At 39.0% G+C, this 19420-nt stretch overlaps 1 protein-coding gene across 2 annotated transcripts in view; it reads left to right on the top strand.

The window, feature by feature from the left end:
* Window positions 1–19420, top strand: part of GNAS (GNAS complex locus) — a 133550-nt gene that overhangs the window by 68459 nt on the left and 45671 nt on the right. For both annotated transcript variants that reach the window (XM_036395467.2, XM_036395468.2), the window contains exons 3-4: window positions 13190–13244; window positions 13330–13449. In XM_036395467.2, the coding sequence (XP_036251360.1) occupies window positions 13190–13244; window positions 13330–13449 (175 nt within the window). The remainder of the gene's footprint in view (window positions 1–13189; window positions 13245–13329; window positions 13450–19420) is intronic.

Below are 19420 nucleotides of genomic sequence, written 5' to 3'. Positions count from 1 at the left end.
ATTTCTCACATAACTTTTGGCCTAACATTCTCATTCATTACATACTGTCAGCATGAACTGTGTCTTTTACTTTTTTGTTATCATTTAGAAATGTCAGGTCAGGGCCAGGACATGATAATTGTGCCATTGTGACAGTTTGACTTAAATTACAACAATATAACTTCCCTTTTATCAGGGGAAATGAAAATAAATGTGCTTATTCAGGTATAATTAATTTTCAATTTTAAGCTCAGTAAAAGGTCATTCTTCTTACAGATTTAGTTCAAATATATGTAGATGTTAAATAAAGTGAAAGTTTCTTCACATTGTGGCTTCCAGACTGTTTAATAAGAGCTGTTTGGAATTTTTCCACTTAATTTATGCTGCATTGGGGAAGGCTCTAGTTTGGACCCAGAATTTGTTTGTCCAAAACACCATGAACCGTTCTGGTTCTAAATGGTACCTTCCTTAAATAAACCCCTTTGGTAGACCAGAATTGTGGTGGAGTGTGGCCTGAAAGTATTGTTCTCTTACTGTGCATTTTCAGTGATTGATTATAAGGACAAATGTAGTATCTAGGTACAGGAATTGTGTATTGTGTTTTCAAATTCATTTCTACAGCTCTTCTGTATCAAAGGAAGGTTGTTTTTTTTTTCCCTTACTTAATCCAAAGCAAAATTATTTCAGAAGTAACAGTACAGAAACTTGTGTTTCTCTCAATAAATTGACTGCAGCTTTTCTGTACATAGAACCCTAGATGTCTAGAAAAAAACCTGATATTTTTGATGTCTTTTCTTTGACAGTGTCTTCTAAAGTCAGGCCAGCAAGAACATCAGGTAGATGCTGTTGCCTGAAACAAAATTCCCTGACACTGCTTGAAGAATTTTGCTAATGGGTTTAATGTGGTGCTGACGGTGTCTGTGCTTGGAAGGAAGTGAGGGTATTTTTGTTGTTGTTGCCTGGTAATATTTGGTGTTTACTTACAAATACTTATATCATCTTCACTTCTGGTAGTACAAAACTTTTAATAACTGGAAAAGAAATTAAAATACCTTGTATCATATGAAATACAATTATAGAAATCAGTGTTTATACTTTAAAGGCAGCTATTGCCTGATACTTGTTGATATCTGAGATAATTAGTACAAAAATACCTGAATTTGGGTGTGTTACCAGTGTGGTGTAGCCTTTGAGACTGATGGTTTTGGTGTCAAGTTGCTTTTGGAGAATTTCTTTACTCACAAATTTGATTCCTTGTGCTTTTGCCTTATGCTTCCTTTTTCCAGTGTTGGCTTTGAAATTCAGTGTGGTTCATCTCTTTTGCATGGCAAGTTGGTTTTAAACAATTTCTGTGTTACTTCTGGGCTGTTAAGAGAGTAACTTTGCTTGTCCAAGTGTGTCAGGGTATCTGTGTTTAAATATGCTGGAACTTCACTGAGCAGATGAGGAATGTATGTTAACAGCTACGATTTCCATTTAGCTTTGCTGAGTTTAAAGTTTAATTTGGCTGTACTTAGAGACTGCCTTTCTTAAGATTATAATTTATTGAAGTGATTTTTCATTCCTGTTACTTTGAAGGACTAAAACAGAGAAAACTTTTTCAGAACATAAAACTGGCCAAAACCACTGGCAATTGCACAAGTGAGGTGCAATGGAAAACTCCTCCTCCTGTCATTTTACAGTTTCAGGAGACTTAAGTGTTGTTTGTAACAATAAAGGATTTGAAAATATTAGAAAACAAATTTTAAAACTTACAGGGGAGTCTGTGCTTCCGTAACAACCATCCCAGAAGTTTCCCATGAGCTGTGTGGGAAATGTGACTACTTTGATTGTTCACTTAACAGATACAACCCATTCCTTTTTCTTTTACATTGAGGGCAGCCTTAACTTGATCTGAATGACCTTTGCTGTAACCAAGCCAATGTTACTGTACCTCGGAGCTTTAGGCTTGGAACGTGCTAATCTACAGGGGCAAGTTTTGTGTTCCCTTCCAGCCACGTTCAGGAGGGGCTGGAGCAGCTTTGGTGTCTCACACGGACAGGAGGAGACCTTTCGTAAGAAAAAGCAGGTGTTGCCTTAGACCAACAAGCTTTTTACTGCTGAAATCTTTTTTTAGAATGATGCTAGGACTTGTGCAAGATGTTCCCTGCTGGATCCCCTGTGGTGAGTTTGTTTGGTGCCCACAGCAGTGTTGCTTTGTCGTGGCTGGTCTGAGCACTCCAGCTATGGGGGGCATTCAGCCCCTGGCTCGTGCCACCTTGAGATTTGGCACAGGCTTGTCTCAGCAAAAATTCAGTAGTAAAATCAGTGATATGGTAGATGGAAAATAAATTAGCAGTGCAGTCAGGTTACTTGAGACTGATGCAGGAATTTTGATTTTCTGATCCGAGTGCTCTGTCAGTGGCACTAATTCACACCAAATTTTGCTTGTTCTAATTCTCATTCTCTCATGTCATAATATACTTGCTTCTTCCCACCCAGGTATTAATAAGCAGTTGTTTGACTGTGGCATTAACAGACCTGTATAAACACGAGGCTGAGTATTGATCTGTGAAGCTCCATGTGAGCTGGCATCAGGGGTAACTGAGCTGAATGGTTTATTTCTGGTTTATTTCTGGTTGGTAGCTTTGCTCTGTTGAGGATTACCTGCTCACTGGCACTGGTGCCAGAGGTAAGGGAAGATCAATTAACAGCGAGTGGGACTCCGGAAAAAAATATTTTAAAACCACCTTGAATGGAAACGACTTTGAATTCCAGTTTGGAACAGATTTGAAGCGTGTCTGTGTTTGAATGTGGAGTAACAGCCCTGAGTAACCAGTGCATTGCTGGAAGCTGTGAGGACACACTGAGGTGCCCAAAATAAAGCACATTCCTTGTTTTAAAAATGGCACAATGTGGCAAAAGCAGTGGACATAGTTAATGTGAAATAAAGACAGCTTTAGCTGAGTGTTGTGTGTGATGCTGAAGATTTCACTCAGAGATAAGCAGAGCCATGGGTTTTTTTGTTGTTTTTTTTTTTTTGCAAGCAAGGTCTGTGGTGGTTTTTTTGTTTTGGTTTGCTTTTGTTTCTCTTTTAATAAAGTGACAGTTCTGGTAAAAAGTGGAAACTCTGCAGTAACATGGTTTCAAAGCTTTTTCTTTCTTTTGAACTGTGTTTAATGGAATTTTTAAGTTCCCTGGTAGTGTACTTCATTTGCTATAAAATCCATCTCATAAGTAGTGGTATATAATTCCCTTGCTGCAGATATTTCAGAATGCACAGTCCACACAGAAATTTGTTTTTGTGTTCTTTCTGCTGCTTGTTTACCAACAAGTAAAAAAACTCAAAACAAACAAATAGAAAACCAAGAAGAACATAATCTGTAAGTGATTTCTCAAATTGTTCCATTCTTCCCTTTCTTAGCAAATTATTTTATGAGACTTGGTCACATGTTGTGGAGCCATATTAAGATAAAACAAGATCAGGAATTTTCTAGGTGAGTGGTTTAGAGATGGAGTAAGTCACCACTGATTTAGAGATTGTCCTAGCTAGAAACTTGCAGAGCAGGTGTGGGGTTTTGTTTCTTTTTTACATCCTTAGTATTGGCTGTATAAAATACTTAAAAGAAATCCCAATTTTACTTAAAGACACAAATTTGCAGCACCTTGTATCTGTACAGAAGAGGCATGTGCACAGCCTTGAAAATTGAAACTAAATGTTGGACAGGAGTTACTGCTCTGTTAAGCCTGTTGCAATTGGACATGTATGAGGTAAGGAAAGCTGTAGTACTGATGTTTGCAAACTGCAACCAGAAGCATCTTATTTAAGAGTGTTACTAGTAGCTAAATTTTTGGTGTACTTAATTAATCTCCCTATTTAAAAGCAAAGCGTGATGGGCAGAGGTGACTCAGAGCTGTCAGAGAAAAAAGGCAAAATAAAAATTTGTGGACTTCTTGTACATGAGAACTCTCATCATACTTTGTCTTCAAAGGCTGTGGAAGAACTCCATCTCTGAGTTTACATAAGCAGAGCTGAGTTCAATTTAGGGTAAATTTTGCTCTCAAAGCATTTACAACTTCAGTGGGGGAATGCTGTATTTTCTCCATGTAACATAGGCCATGCAGCATTCTTAAAGGTTCTGGGCGTTCTGGCCCCCATCCATCACAGTACTTAAACCATGAGTAGCCCTATTAAAGTTGATAGAATTACTCATGTGCTTAAAATTAAACATGTGCTTAAGTGCTTTGATGGATTAGAGCCAAAGTTGTCAGCACCTTGCTTTGTTGTCTGCTGTGTTACACCTGCCTCTCCATGCCCTGGCCTGGGTCTTCAAGGGACACATTTTCAGATTTGCTCATTCCAATATTTAGCTACTCTGTGTCCTAAAATTGCAGTCTGTGTGCACAGCCATAGTAAATTCATACCCAGTCTGGAAGTATAAATACACAACTACAACTCTTGAAATCTGTCAGGCCTTGACAAATTTCACAAGATCTTTTTCTGGATGTTTCAGAGGAAACTTTATGCTAAGTCTTTACGTGGAAACATGACATCTATCATGTTTCTCAGAAAACTATCTTTCTACTGAAATTTGTATTTTAATAAAGAGTACAATGGAAATCACCATTTAGGTGTGACAGCACATTCTTAAGAATGACTGTGAACTTGAACTTCCCAAAACCAGAGATCAGTAGGGGCTATTCTAGTTTCTGCTGATAATGCTGAGTCTGTAATTCTTTAAGGCTCATGAGCAAAGTTGCATGTACCTGACAGCTCTTTATCTTGGAAGATAGCTGTGGAAATCTTCCTTCATTCAGACTTTGTCCATGGTAAAAATTCTGGATTTAACAGCTGTGAAGGAAAGACTTGATTCAGTGACTGCAGCCCAACACTGCTGTTAGAAAGTGTGGTGAACAAAGCATTTAATGTTAATGTCTCTTTGAAATATTAACTTTCAGTGACAGCTGCATAGTTTAAAAAACAGTTCATTTTTTCTTGTCCAAATAGTTCCCCCTGGTTTTTTGGGTCTACATCCCCTGCCTTAACTGCTTTCCTGTTCAGGCTGTCATTCTGAACTTATGAGCTACCAATACTAAATCCTACATCATTTAGAAAATGTTAAGTGTTTGGGTCATTGAGAGTTTAATGGAATTTTTTAGAAGTACCAGGGGGAAAATGGTGAAACAGGTTAGATAATTGCTTTTTATTTGAGTGAGGCAAAAAACCTTGCCTTTTGTCACTGCTGAGGCACCCCCCTTCCAGATCAGCTGCCTACAATATCACATGCCAGAAGTGTTCCAGATGATTACAGAGATCATAACCACTAAAAAAATATATCCAGGGATTTTCAGGACCAACCATTTTCCACCTGTCTCATCAGTGTCTTCCCTACTGCATTGCATCCTGCTTTGGCTGCTCTGTATTTACACTTACTTGGCATCCACTGTTCCAGCCATTTTTATTTTAGGGCTTCTTTCCATTTAATATTGGCCCTTAGCCAGCTGTGTACTTTTTCAGCTTTAAGTAGCACTGAGGTCATCAGCCATTATAGGAGCTATTCCTCTCATTCTTGTGCACAGACCCCTGAAGAGCTCTGGGATGTGATTGCCTTCTATTCCAAAGCTTCCTGCCCAACCCTGGCTGAAGAAGTTACTGGAATGCAGGCATTTCCAAAACAGCTTTAGAGCAAACGACACACGTAGGACACTCATCAAATTGATGTTTCAAAGGTTGGACAGAAGTGCTTTGAAAGTGAGAACTAAGGTGAGAACAGGAACCCCCCACAAGGCTGCTGTTACCTGCCTGTGTTTGAAAGCAAAGGATGAGGTGATGGAAATGGCACAGATTTAACATTTAGCACAGCAAACGGCCCAGATTGAACACAGGTGCTGTTCATCCACGTGTATGCAGTGCTGGGCACTATATACTCCCACAATAGTATTTTTTCTGGGCTTGCAGAGATGGAGGAGAACCCAGGAGGCTGGTTCTGCTCTGAGGGGTGGCTGTACAAACACAGCCTGGAACAGCAGAGGGGCCATCCTGAGAGGTGCCATGTGCTGTATTTCAGTGCTGCTGCACAGCTGGGCAGAAGTGTTTAAAAAAAAAGAAGTGATGTGCAATGGACATTTCCTTTATTCTGTGTTAATAATGGCTACATTCACAATAGTTAAATAAATAATTAAAAAGGTCTCTGCTTCCTGACAGCAGTTTGATTGTCTGGAAGTAGTGAATTGTACAAGGCAAGATGATTCAGCAATTTGCCTGGAGTCCTCCCGTTCCTGCCGGTTCTGAGGTGTCCTTCCGGAGCAGAAAGGAACCACAGTGTCCTCTGCAGACTCTCCAGCCTTGTTAATTATTGTATCAAGTATCCAGAGAGAATGCTAAACTTCTGAGGACACCTTTTATTGCAATATGCTTTAATTACCTGTACTGAGAGCAGGAAAATGACACCGGTGTGTTCCCCTCTGAATGCCTGGGGAGCTACAGGCAGGGTTTGCAATTTAAAGAGGTGTTTAATTGCACAGCAGGAACTGAAGGGCCTTTGTCAGGCTCGTACATCACAGAGCTCTTTGTGAACAATTCTATTTTCATCCCTTACCTAAACTATTGCTAGTTAATTAGTTGAGGTAAATGGAGCAGGATAAGCAGAATTATGCTTCTTAATATTGTGTCTGTGATGGTCTCTTTGTGCCACTAACAGGTATAAAGGGACTGTAAACCAGTTAAACTGGTTTTATGTAGGAATTTGCAAAGCTGAAGGGGAGCCTCAAGGTGGCTTGGAGCCAGAATAGCATCTCTGTGCCACATCCACCTGGGCAGGTGGTATGACCAGGGTGCCACGTGCCTGTGCCAGAGTCCTGGAACTTCATCAGGAGCAAAGTCTGCCCACAGCCAGTCTTTGCATCAGAATATCCATGGAGGCAGAATAAAGTTACCCTTTAACCTTTGCACTTTGGGTATCACAGGGAGCAGAGATAAAATAAGTTTTAAAATGGAGTTTATTATGTTTATATTCAGGGATGCCATTTTTAGAGTTTGGTATCATTTCATTGTGGTACCACTCCCAAAGGTAAGAAACAAGTCACATCTCAGCCTCTAACACTGCAATGTAAATAATGATAAAAAATAACACAATTTCTGCTTTCACAGAGCTGAGATGTGGGTTTTTTAATCAACACTTCAGTAATTTGTGTTTCTTGACTTCTGACTTGGAGAATGGTTCTGTCATTCCATTAACAGAAGGTATCTCTTTGTGATTGTATTTCTTATCATATGTTCACGTGTTTATGGCTGCATAGTAAGGTGTGCGTGTTACTCATGGAGAAAAATATTGCAGTTATTAAAACAAGCAGTGGTAAAGCAATTTGCAGTGCTTGTCACAATCTTTAAAAGGGAACTTGTGGAAGCCCTTTTTGTATTGTTTACTCCATACATTGCATCACATATTGTGTGAGGAAGTGATGATGCTTCAGGGGATAATTGAACTAAGTTCTCCCAAATAATTTTTTTCGCAGTTAGATCTGTCCAACATAATCAATTTTTAACTGTGTCTTTAATTCAGAGTGTATCATGACAAAATTATTCAGCCTGTTGGGTTTTTCTTTTTTCCAAAAGGTGTTACTTATTTACAGAGAAAGCAAATAGTTTATTCTCATAGCTGTTCTTTTTCTAATATTGGAAGATCTTTGGTAGCTGAATGGTACAGTGTGTTGATGCCTGGAATTTTGGAGAAGTCAAACAAAGAATTTTCAAAGTGAAGTAGATTTTGGGGTGGAGGAAAAGTGGTGTAGGAGGAAGAGCAAAGGGCTAGAGAGGGGAAACTGCTCTGCAGGAAGGGTCTCATGCTTCCAGAGAGATGCTCAATCTCTGTGGTCAAAATTACAAAAAAAAACCCTAACCCTAACCAGCACACACTGACTGTAAAGTGCTTTTCAGGGTGCATTGTGCCAGCTTCTTGTGCCTTGGGTACCATTTCATTTTACCAGGTGCTGACCAAGAACAAAGTATTAACGTGGTTAGAAAATCTCCTCCAGCTCCACTGCAAGTGAGGACCCAGGTGAATCCTATTTTCTGTTCTGAGCTGTGCAGTCACTCCTGCCCCATGGCACTGCAAGGGTTTGTCAGTACAGACCAGAACAATCTCTTTGAAGTTGGCAGAACACTGAGCAGTGTGATATCAATGGTGTTGGGTTTGCAGAAGATATGTAGTGGGTTTTGCTCTTGCATTTTAGTAGTTTTGTCTGTAAAATTGGTCCTTTGTCACAGGTCTAAGATGAATTATTTCAGCTTCACTCTGAATACTCTAGGCAACTGTTTTTCCCTATTTTCAAGTGCCTCTAACTTGGCCTCTGCCCTCTTTGCTGTTCTAGCTGTTATATTTTGAGTAATTGCCATGTTCTGTTAGAAATAACCCAGGCTGAAACAAATTTATCTTCTAGTTGAATTGTAAAGTACTGCACGATTTTTGTAACATGGATTGGTAGCAAAACCTTAATTGAATTTCCTTGCTCGTGGTCTTGTGTCTGAAGATCTGGACTGCACAGCTCTGTTTCTCTGAGGTGGATTGGCAGGTAGTGCTCTTAGTTTCCATAAGGTTCAGTAAATAAATTTTAATGCAGATTTTATGGAATATTTATTAAATCCATCAGCATGTTTCACTGCATCAAAGACACTTTATTTAGATGAATAGGCATGTTTAAATCCCACGTGCTTGTGAAGTGCATGACTGCCTGTCAAAGAGCTGAGTTGTGTTTTAAAACAAAATGGATCTATTAAGTTTTCATTGGCTGTCAGTGTGTAATTGATGGGCTTCTGAGGGGGACAGCCCGTGGCTGCCTCCCTGGGCATTCACATTTGTTGGCAATACCTGAAAAAGCAGAGAGATGCACCTGTGTGAAACACAACAATGTCATTTTCTACCTTAAAAAGTCAGAGGCAAATGAATTGCTGTGTGAGATTTCAATTCTGGCCCTTCAACTTGCAAATGGACTCATTAGTGCAGTGCTTTGCCTGGGGAGGGGAAGCCTTGCCCTGCTGCAGCTCTTCTGTCAGCAGGTTCAAGAGTCAGCAGAGTTTGACTGCTTCAGAAATAAAGGCAATTTATGCATTACTCCAGTCCCTGAAGGTGATAGAGGCTGGGCTATTTACAGCCTTGTAAAGGAGACAAAGGCTCTGCATTAACACTCTCTGAGTACATTTTAATATGCCCTATTAAAATAGTCCAAATATTCTCCAGAGCTGCAGAACTCTCCAAGGTTTCCTAACACGTCTGTACTGACCAAAAAATTCAAGCTTTGCTTTTAGGAATTAGATTAATGGCATCAAGGTGTCCCATCATCCCTGTCCATCCATCTCTGTATCCCCCTAATTATTTAACGTGTTTTGTTGTGACAATTAATTTCAGCACCCTTTTTTAAAATTACTTTTTACCTGGGAGATGCCAAAGGTTTCAGGGTGAACTGAATCTTAACCTCTGGAATGTTCTTCTTAAATTTTAAGTATTTTTTCCAAGTAATGGTCATTTGTATTATCTCTAAAGTAAACCAGAAATGAACATTAAAATTAAATTAGTTTTTGCTTTCTGATAATCTGTTTGTTAATGTGTTTTTTGAGTAAGATTTGATAAAGTCTGAGTAAAAATGTTGCCTTTTTAATAGTAAAGTTCAACCACAGGTGGAGAAGTTCTTTACTAAATACTGATTAGGTTGGTTTTCAAGGAATATTTGATTTTTCTGACCTTTGATGTCATTCTGATTTAATGTTACTTGAATTAAAATGTCATCTTTTTTTATAGTACCTAAAATAGACTTTATTAGTTTTCCTGAAAGCTATGTGCAGCTTTTCTTTGGCCCATTTAAATATTGAAAACAGCAGGATTTGAGATTTTTCTTCTAATCCTCAACTAATAGAGTTTAATGCTTTGTTTGGCCTACCTTGCACAGCCTAAGCAAAAGTTTTAAACAAGATTAAAAGTATGACCTTATTAACCCATGACATCTAAAGATACAGAACAGGCCTGCAGAGACATCAGTCATTCCTTGGCCAGGAGAGCATTGGTGCCATTCCCAAACTACTCAGGATGTTCCAGAGGAAAACATTTTGGCAGCCCAGCTTCTTTTTTTTTTTTTTTTTTTTTTTTTTTTTTTTTCCTTTCTTTTGTGGTTTTGTGCCAGCACCTGGGAATAAGAAATTAAAAAGGAAAGAATTTAAGTTGAATATTCAGTCTTTGTGGTTGTGGAAAAGAAAAGTTGGAGTACTTCTGGAAATTCGAGGTGCAACCTAGCCAGGTTTCTAAAAAAAAAAAAAAAAAAAGGAGAATTTGGCAGAGCAATGGGATGTTGGTTTTGAGTGCTTCACCTCATTAGTCCCTGAGTAAAACGAGTGTCACCTTTTGTCACCTTTTTGGGGCTTTTTTGGGTTTTTTTGTGAGAAGTTAGAGTTGTTTGTAAGCTGCTGTTGGATGAGTGATTGATGAACATGCCGAGTTCCAGAAGAATAAAGTGTCTCATTGTCATGGAAAGTTTATGTCCAGTAAACATTACAAAACACAAAACACAGTGATACATCCACTGCTGTGTAATGGGATTCCTTGTTTACTGGGCAGGCTATAGGGCCATGGCAACAACACCAGAAATAGGAACTCTGAGTATCCTTGTTGTGAAGATGATGATGGTTATCAGGCACTTTGTTAATTGCTGCAGGTTAAGGTTTCTCTGTGTTCATTATCACTTAGTAGTGAGGAGGTGTAAATGTGGAAGTTTGACTGAAATCTTTAATTAAAATAATGAGGTTTATCAGTATGGCATGGAAGAGTCAGGTCAATGTGCACCTCATTGATGCTTTTAGACAATCAATAGCAAGTGTTCCAAGGAAGAGACAATAACCAGAGTTTGCTTCTAAGCAATGCAAACTCCCTAAACTTCTCTTTTTCTGTGATATTCCAAACCAAAGCAAAATGAGTGCTAATCCCTTAAAAATACTGGTATCTTGTTTGCCTTTCATCATACCAGTTGCCCTTTTGATCTAAACAGGGCAAAATCTGGATACATGTTCATTAAGTTCAAGATCCAGCTGAAATTTGGAGGCAGAATAAAAGCCAGACAAATTGCTTACACTGTCATTGATAAACACTTCCTGCTTTCATACCATTATTTACATGTTTTAATTATTAAACATGATTTCTAAAAACTGAAAGTGGATGGTGGCTTTGCAACCACATGTGCACTGCTGAAAAGCAGAATATTTGTGCACCCTGCATCTTGGTTGTGGAATGGAGAGTTTGTCAGGACCTGGGGCTGTAGAAGAAGTTAGGAGGAGGGTGAAAAGCCTTAGTTTTTTTCTCTCTTACTCTGTCTAATCTATTTTCCTTAATTTGATGCCTTTGGCCTTTCTTCAGTCACTGCCTTGTTCTTATCAGCAGTGCCAAATCTCTGTAGCAAAAAATGGGTAATTTTCAGGAATAAGGTGGTCTGTGGGTAGGCCAAGAAGTCCAGGAAGACATTGAATTCTCATCTGAGTATTGATCATTCCATTTTCTCTCTGCATCAAGCTTCACTGACCTTCCTGTCCCTGCCCCGAACTTCTGAGGACCTGGGGTCAGTGAGGAGCTGATGTTTTGGGATAATCACATTTATGTTTGGGGCTGTGCTGCTGATTCAGAGCCCTTCCCCAGGCAGCAGAGTCATCCTGAACACCAAGATTTGGTGTTGCTGCCCCCAGAGCAGCACTGGCATTGCAGTCACAGCTGGGCAATGTGCAAGCAGATCCTTCCTTGGCATGGTGGTGTTTTCCTTGACACTGTCTTTTACAAAAGTTGCATTAATTTTTCATTTGATAGCCAAAATTCCCACCACTCCTGGGTGTCTGTGTCTGCCTTGTTATTGAAGTAGTTCTTGTTTTTTTTTTTTCCCTGCTGTTCTTCTGCATTCTTAATTGGTGAATACACTTTCAGTTTCATTTTGGTTTTTGACTGGGAGTAATTATAGAAAGGAAAAAGTGATAAAAAGCTTTTGCAATATGCTTAGTGAATTAACTCCATAAAATGAGGTTTTCAGGCCAGGGTCTGTAAGCTGAAACTCTGAGTTACTATCTTTAAAAGGGTAAAAAATGGAAATGCTGTTGATACTTCATAGTCTCTGGGACACTGTGCTGGAAAATGTTAGTTTTCAAAATGAAAAAAAAAAAAAAGTTGATATAAATATTCCATAATCAAAGAGTCCTGTAAGAGCAGTTCAATGAAGATTAAAAGGTCACTTAGACAGTTTAGCTGGCTTTTTTTAGCTAACTTAATTTCCCTCAAAGTAGTGATTTTATGTTTACAGTAAGAAATTAATAATGTGAAAAATTTTATCATGGTGCTTTGCAATTAAGTTACAGTTTACAGGCTCGGTGCTAGTAGTACTTTTAGGGTGCTAATTCCTGGTTATACCAAATGTTTGATCACGCCTTTGGTTTGATTGCAGTGTTCAGCACTGAAATTTCCCTGCTGTCAGGTTTGACACCAGATGCAGTCAGGGGAGCAGAGGCAATGGTTTGCAGGGTCCTGCTCCAGCCTGCTGGGCTGGTTAGTGTGGCTGCAGTTAATCCCAAATGATAGTGCTCATTCCAAGTGGTTTTCTGGCCTCCTCCTCTGCTTCTAGCCAAGGATCATTCTCTATACTTGGATTAACCCTTCACTGTTATGTTTCACATCCAGACTGTCTGAATGTCTTGTGTCAGGTTGAGTGCTCTGCTATGGTTTGTTCTGCTGAGGCATCATTTTTGTGATTTAATCTTTTTATGTTTTGAGGTTCTTTGGTCTCCTTTCGTTTGTTTCTGCTTTTAGTAACTCACCCTTTTTTCCTTTCTGTTTGTTTCCAGTGTATACTTTCCTAAAGAGCTTTCACGTATGTTTAATATTTTGCATTCAAATGAATCAAAATCTGTTTGATTCTGCAGAATGTTTTAGTCCCAGTCTAAGGCTGTAGTTAAGTTTTTATTAAAGCATAATTAGACATTGATTTTTGGATGCAAGTAGATGTTACTGCTTAAAATAGGTGCAAGTAGATGTTACTGCTTAAGTAGAAAAGTTTTGAGATATTTAAGTAAGTCTATCTACAAAAGTCTTCAGTGACTGAAAGCACTTTAGGCAATACAGCTTTAATAGAATATTTTTCAAATTCATGTTCTGTTTTAAAAAGGTATTCTGCTTTTGTGGCTTATAAATTTAATGATGTGTCCTTTTTGTTACAGGGAGAAGAAAATGAAAATTCAGGATATTAAAAACAATATTAAAGAAGCTATAGAGGTAAACTTAGGAGCTATTGTTTTTTAACTATTCCAGGTAGCTATTTAGACACTCTCTGCAATATTTCACTTGTGTTTCTTTGCAGACAATAGTGACAGCAATGGGCAATTTGGCACCTCCAGTGGAACTAGCCAATCCAGAGAACCAGTTTCGAATCGACTACATCTTAAATTTAGCAAACCAGATAGACTTCGATTTCCCTCCGGTGAGTAACTCACAGGCAGCCATGCCTTTCTGCAAATGATTGTATTTCACTGCCCTGTAGTAAATATTTCCCCAGAACAGTGAGCTGCTCTCTGGGAATTATTGCAGTAGGTGCCTTTGATGAGTGCTAATCGAATTTACAGCAGCACAGCCAGAATATTCCAGCTGATCCTTCAGGAACATGGAGACTCTTGCCTGCTTTTTGTGCTCTGGTGAAATAATTAGCCACAGAGTCAAGATGGACAGTGCTGGGCCTAAAGTTGGGATATTGTTGGGAACTGCCCTGCCCAAAAGGAGTGGAGATACACACAGCACTCTGGTGATGATTAGCTGGTGTTAATGGTGCTGATTCCTCTCTTAGGGAAGAGCAGTGGAGTTTTCTTGCTGATTCAGACTCTGTGCCAGCCAGGCTCTCTGCAGAGGCTCCACACACATGTCCCTGTCCCAGTCCTGGTTAATCATTCGAGGTGCCAGCAGTCCCACAGTAAATGCATCAAGGATAATTATTTAGTTGATGATACAACTTTGTGCCCACTCACGGTGATTAATTTCTCCTGTATCTGAACCAGACTTGTAGCAGAAGCCCATGAAAATACAGTTTGCAAACACTGAACACTTAAACACTGAGAAGATATTTTTGTTAATTGCCATGAAGTACCTTCTACTTGCAGCAATGCAGGAGTGTTTCAAAACTTGCATTTCCCTCTCCATTCACTGTTCCAGGAGGCTGAGGGGAGGAATTACGATGTATCAAAAATCATTACCTATTTACAGCAAAATTTTGTGTCCAGCAGTCCCAAATGCTTGAAATAAAAGTGCAAGTGTGAATAGTAAGTGCAAGTAGTAAGATGTGGGATAGTTTGCACCACAGCACTTCTTAATTCAGTTTGTAATTCTTGATATGTAAACATTATCGCACAAGCCGGTCTGTGAGACCAACAACAGTTTCCTTTTCCAAATGTTGCTGCTTCTAGGAATTTCTCTGCTTTGGTCAGTCTTTATCAAAAGAAAAATTACCAACCAAACAAGCCCACATGCTTTGTGTACAAGGCAGAAGTCAGGTGACTTTAGCAGTTAATTGGAAATGCTGCACTGTAATCTTCAAATCATTTTCAGTGTAACAGGCACAGACAGGTTGGTGGAGGGGGGTGTATGAGTCTCTTTAGCACATAAAATGTAGTCATTGGCATTTTGTCTTAAAGCATCTTAAATTTGAGATTTTGAGATTTTTAACTTCACACGTCTGTCATTTAGACATTTGTCAGTGTTATTCACAGAAATGCTCAATCCCTTAATGGATGATCTCTCCTGCTGGGGGCACAGAAAAATCCATGCTTTTAAGGTGGTTTTAGGAGGGTATTTGAGAGAGAAGACAGTGGTTCCTTGCTCCTCCCTCTGTGCTTCTGCACTGGCTGGGTGCCCACAGCTCTCCTACTGCCATTGTTTGTGCTAGTTCAGGTTGTGATCTGTAACAATGCTGCAACAAGTTCTTGTGACCTACCTCGTACTGAAATACTGGATTTTCCTTGTATCTTCTATCTCAGAGGCCTTTTTTTCCCATTCAATTGGAGTGCAGTGATTTCTTTTAATTTTTCCCTTTTTTCCACTGAAAGCAGGGTGTATTTGTGTGACTTACAAGGTCTATAAATAATTCCAAGTTCAGTGTAGAGTCTTTGAGGTGTTGAATGACACACAACTTCAGGAATAACAGTGCTCCTATAAAACTAGTTTTTCTTCTCTGAGCAAAGGTATTGTCTTCAATTTTTAAGCCCTGAGTCTACAGAGGTTTAGGTGTGTGCATAACTTGGACTGGTGGCTTACTTCATTGGCATGATTAACTATTTCATATGTAAATGTTTGTAGGGTTGAGGTTTTAAACTGGAGATGCATTAGCCACAGATGTTGAAGGACTGTTGTTGGCTCTCTCTGCCCTCAGTGATTATATAAGTTAATATATCTCTGATTTCTGAGTTTGTCTGAATGTAGATTGTAGTCCTTTGGTACCTGGAAAACTGAACCTGCATTTTAATGGCATGATTTAAATCAAGTTAAGATCTAGAGTGTCCCTAGATGACAGCTCTCAGTGCATAGGAACAAGAATCAATCCTTGAGTACCACTGTAAAAATAATTTTGATTTTGTTACAGATTAATTAAAAGTACTTGGAAGAAAAAAAAAATTGTGGAAGCAGAAAGGACAGCCTTATGCTAGTTATGCTTTAAATCTAAGGAGATCTCCATCACCTGCTTCCTCCTCCAGTGCACTGGGGGAAGAATTTCATAAACCTTTTCCTATACAGAGTATTGATTGGGAAGGAAGGAGGGGAGTTTTTAGCAATGTCAGCCCTGTGTAAAGCTGTCTGGTTTGAGCTGCAGAACTTGCTTTCTGCCTCTTGCATTTTCCTCATGGAAAATCACATTTCAGCTGTCTTGAGCACATACTCTCCTCAGTGTAGGATTTGATGCTCTTCTCTGCCCTAGGGAGAGCATGAGGGTAGGGAGGAATGTCCCAAGGGGATATTCTTTGAGGGCTGCAAGTCCTTAGGACTATACTCTTAAATACAGGGCTGTTCTGCTTCCCTTCAAACGCCCATTCTTCTTGTCCTAAACATTAATTTGGGTTGCTCTCCTGAAGAGAGTGCACTGACAGAGGCCAGCACAAGGACTGTGGGATTTCTTCTCCAGCTACACAAGATCATCATCTTCCTGAAGGAGCAGTTGAAATGAATTTTAAAGTAGAGGCCAAAATCTGTGTTTATAATTCTCCGTGGAACAGGTGGAGCTGGAATGCAGGTCTCCTCACAGCAAGGTTCAGTGTGATGTGAAAGGCAGAATAAAGTCAGGAAGAATGTAGGAGCTTAACAGTGTGATAAATATCTAATTTATCATTTATCTGATTCTACATGTAAATTAGGACTCAAACAGCAACTTTTGTATTCTGATATTCTAATTCTTTTCTTAGTCTGGGTCTCCATCTGTTTGCTTTGCAGTTTTTGACTTACAGGAAGTGTGTGTCATTTGTGTAGACCATATTGTTTTGAATTAAAAAAACCTAAAAAACAACAGCTTGAGTTAAAAATAATGCTGGTACAGTGTAATTCTAGGTTAAACATCCCTTTAAAGCTGAAAATTTGCTATGTTGGAGATTATTAATTCAGCACAGTTGGTATTAAGAAATTAAATTTTTGAATACAAGTAGTAGCATATGGAGAAAGGCAAAACATAGTACTGACTGGAAGGAATTCTGTCCACACAATCATGCTGGTATTTTAAAATATTGCAATTTCTAGTAGATCAGATCTATAGGTGAGGCTTCCAAATGGTATTTCCATCATTATTGTCCTTTGAGGCATTTAGCTGAACACAACTGAATGTGTGTGTTTTCAGTGTCAAAAATCAACATCATAAGTAGTTTGAATAATTCAAACTAGCTGTAGATCTGTCTCAAATGTCAGGTGATGTTGGGTTAGCTGGGTTATAAAAGTGATATTTTTATTCCTGTTCTGCATACCAGACAGTGGTTAGGGTATTTTCTTCATCCCCAGTAATAGTGGCCTTCTTCTCATCCCTTTCTCTTTGCTCTTACTTTTAGAAGAGGGAAGGAAATGTTCCCATTTTATCAACATTTCACACTCCATGATCAACCCAACTGAACCAAGCTACCAAATAAAACCTATTTGCTTTGGGTCACAGTCCATTTATAATTCTCTGGTTTTAATGAAATATTGAAAATAGCTGAGCAGGATTTACAGCTACCTATTTTTAATTTATCTGGTTTCAACTGAGGAAGATGTCTCTTGAAAATACCATACTAAGTTCAGAAAAATTTAGAAAGTAGTAGAATCAGAGTATTAGCTATTGAAAGGCAAAATACCAGAGGAATGACTGCAGCCTGTGGCAGAAGAGATGCTGGTGCTGTCTGCAGCTCTCCTGCTTTCAGTTTATTACACTGCTCCATTGTAGTTATTTTGAATCTCCCACTACCACTGCTGCTGAATGGTTTTATTATGGTTTTTGAGTGGTGTCCTTGAGCTTCACCACACTCTGGCTTCAGCCTCAAAGGCAGCTCAGCATCCCCTGTGCCCACAGCCACCCCTTCCCTGTGCCACCCAGCCCGGGCCAGACAAACCTCCTCTGGCTCCCCAGGGTCAATCAGAGCATTGAGCCAGCCCAGGGTAAAAATAACCCTGGTAACCCTTACTCCTTCTCTCTTCTATTTTGGGGAGATTATTTTTAACAGGGATCAGTTTTGAGGTCTGATTTACAACCTGGCAGTGGAGGTGGTGCTCAGTGAGATCCCTTAACCTGCAGCAGGGTCAGAACGGGGCTTTGGAGTCCCTAAAAGGGTTTTGACACCAAAATCTTAAAGATGGTAATGAAATTATATCTTTTCTCAGTAAGAAAAGATGTGAGCTGGGATCTCTTTGCTGCCAGAAGTGTTCCTTAATTATGTAGGCAACAGAACAAAATTATCTGTCCCTGTAGATAACCACCCTGATGGGTATAATGATAGATATATTATTATTCCTGTCTAAATACATCATGGCAGAAGAAGAGAGCTGTTCTGGTTTGACAGCATCACTAGCTTTATAAAGTACTGACAAACATATTCACTGCAGTGGGGGATGTTTCCCATGGGGATATCTCAAATGTCACAGATTTTGGGGTGTGAAAGTAGGCAAAACATTTTCTTTGGTGAGGATACCCCTGGGAAGCTGGGAAAGGTGGGAGACAGAGCCTGATTGCTTGGGTGTCTGCACAATTTTGTGTGCAGTTTGGATACTTACCACAGAGAGAGAAAAATTAGGGCCTCCAGCTTTTTCTTGTCCAGATTTTTTTATGATTTTAAGCAAGACTCCTCAATCTCATATTTACCTTTTTTAGTATACTCTGTCCTATTATGTGTAAAAGAGTGATAGATACATATCTTTGAGATGCATCTTGAGGTGCAAAACTAGTAGAAAATGTGAATATGTGAAGTATTTTTGCCTCAGAAATGTAAATGCTGTTCAGAGAAAGGAGTGGGAAGTCTTACAGACAATATCAAAGATGTGGTGCTAGATCCTCTGAAATAATCCTTACTCACTCTTTTTTAAATCTCTATTATCTTATCTACACAGAGCAGCTCCCTCTCAATGGGCTTCCAGATAATCCAATTGAGTTTACCTGATCAGAGTTTAACAGGAACTTATGGAAAGCTGGTTTTCCTATCCTTTAATAGCAGAAAAAATTCTTGAATACAGATTAATTAAAGAGTTCTTCTGAAGCCTTCTTCTAGTATAGGGTCTGTGAGGCAGGCAGCCACTTGATTTCATTTCTGTTTCTCATAATTGAAACACATATGACTATCGATGATTTGCAAATTAATCTCCTGAAATCTCTGATTTTTGTCTACATGGATAAATGTCTGATAGGAATGTTTTACTCTTATGTGACTAGGAATATCTAGCAAATTTTGTTAGTGCTATATTTTGTTAGTTTTTATTGGAAGTGTTTTGTTTGGGTTTTTTTTCAGCCCTTTGAATTCTGCAGTGCTTTCACTGAGGTGTTCACATAATTCTGTTGAAATCCCTCAAAGCATTTCCTTAAATTGGAGAATCTGCAGCCCAGGACTTGAGACAATAGGATTATATACATGTCTTTTTCTGTAGTCCAGTTGTTTTTATAATACAAGCCCCCCCCCCATATTTTACTTGATTACTAATTTATTTGATTAATATTTGAAGTAAATGCTGATGCTTTGTTCTGAACTTGTATTTTTACCCAGTAAATTCCCACCATACCAGACCATATTTACAGGTTCAGAAGTTCACGTGACTTAATTTCTCTTGATACATCTTCTTTGTTTTCCTCTCAGAGCATTCTTAAAGAACAAGGACAGATTAATTCAATTTATGCTGAAATACAAGAGCTGTCAGCTGAATTAAACAGGAAATAGGCATAATTTAATATGGAAATTCTTAAACATTTTCTG

The sequence above is a fragment of the Molothrus ater genome, chromosome 17 (genome assembly GCF_012460135.2).
Source record: "Molothrus ater isolate BHLD 08-10-18 breed brown headed cowbird chromosome 17, BPBGC_Mater_1.1, whole genome shotgun sequence".
Taxonomy (NCBI): Eukaryota; Metazoa; Chordata; class Aves; order Passeriformes; family Icteridae; genus Molothrus; species Molothrus ater.
This window is presented reverse-complemented; position numbering and strand designations above follow the sequence as displayed.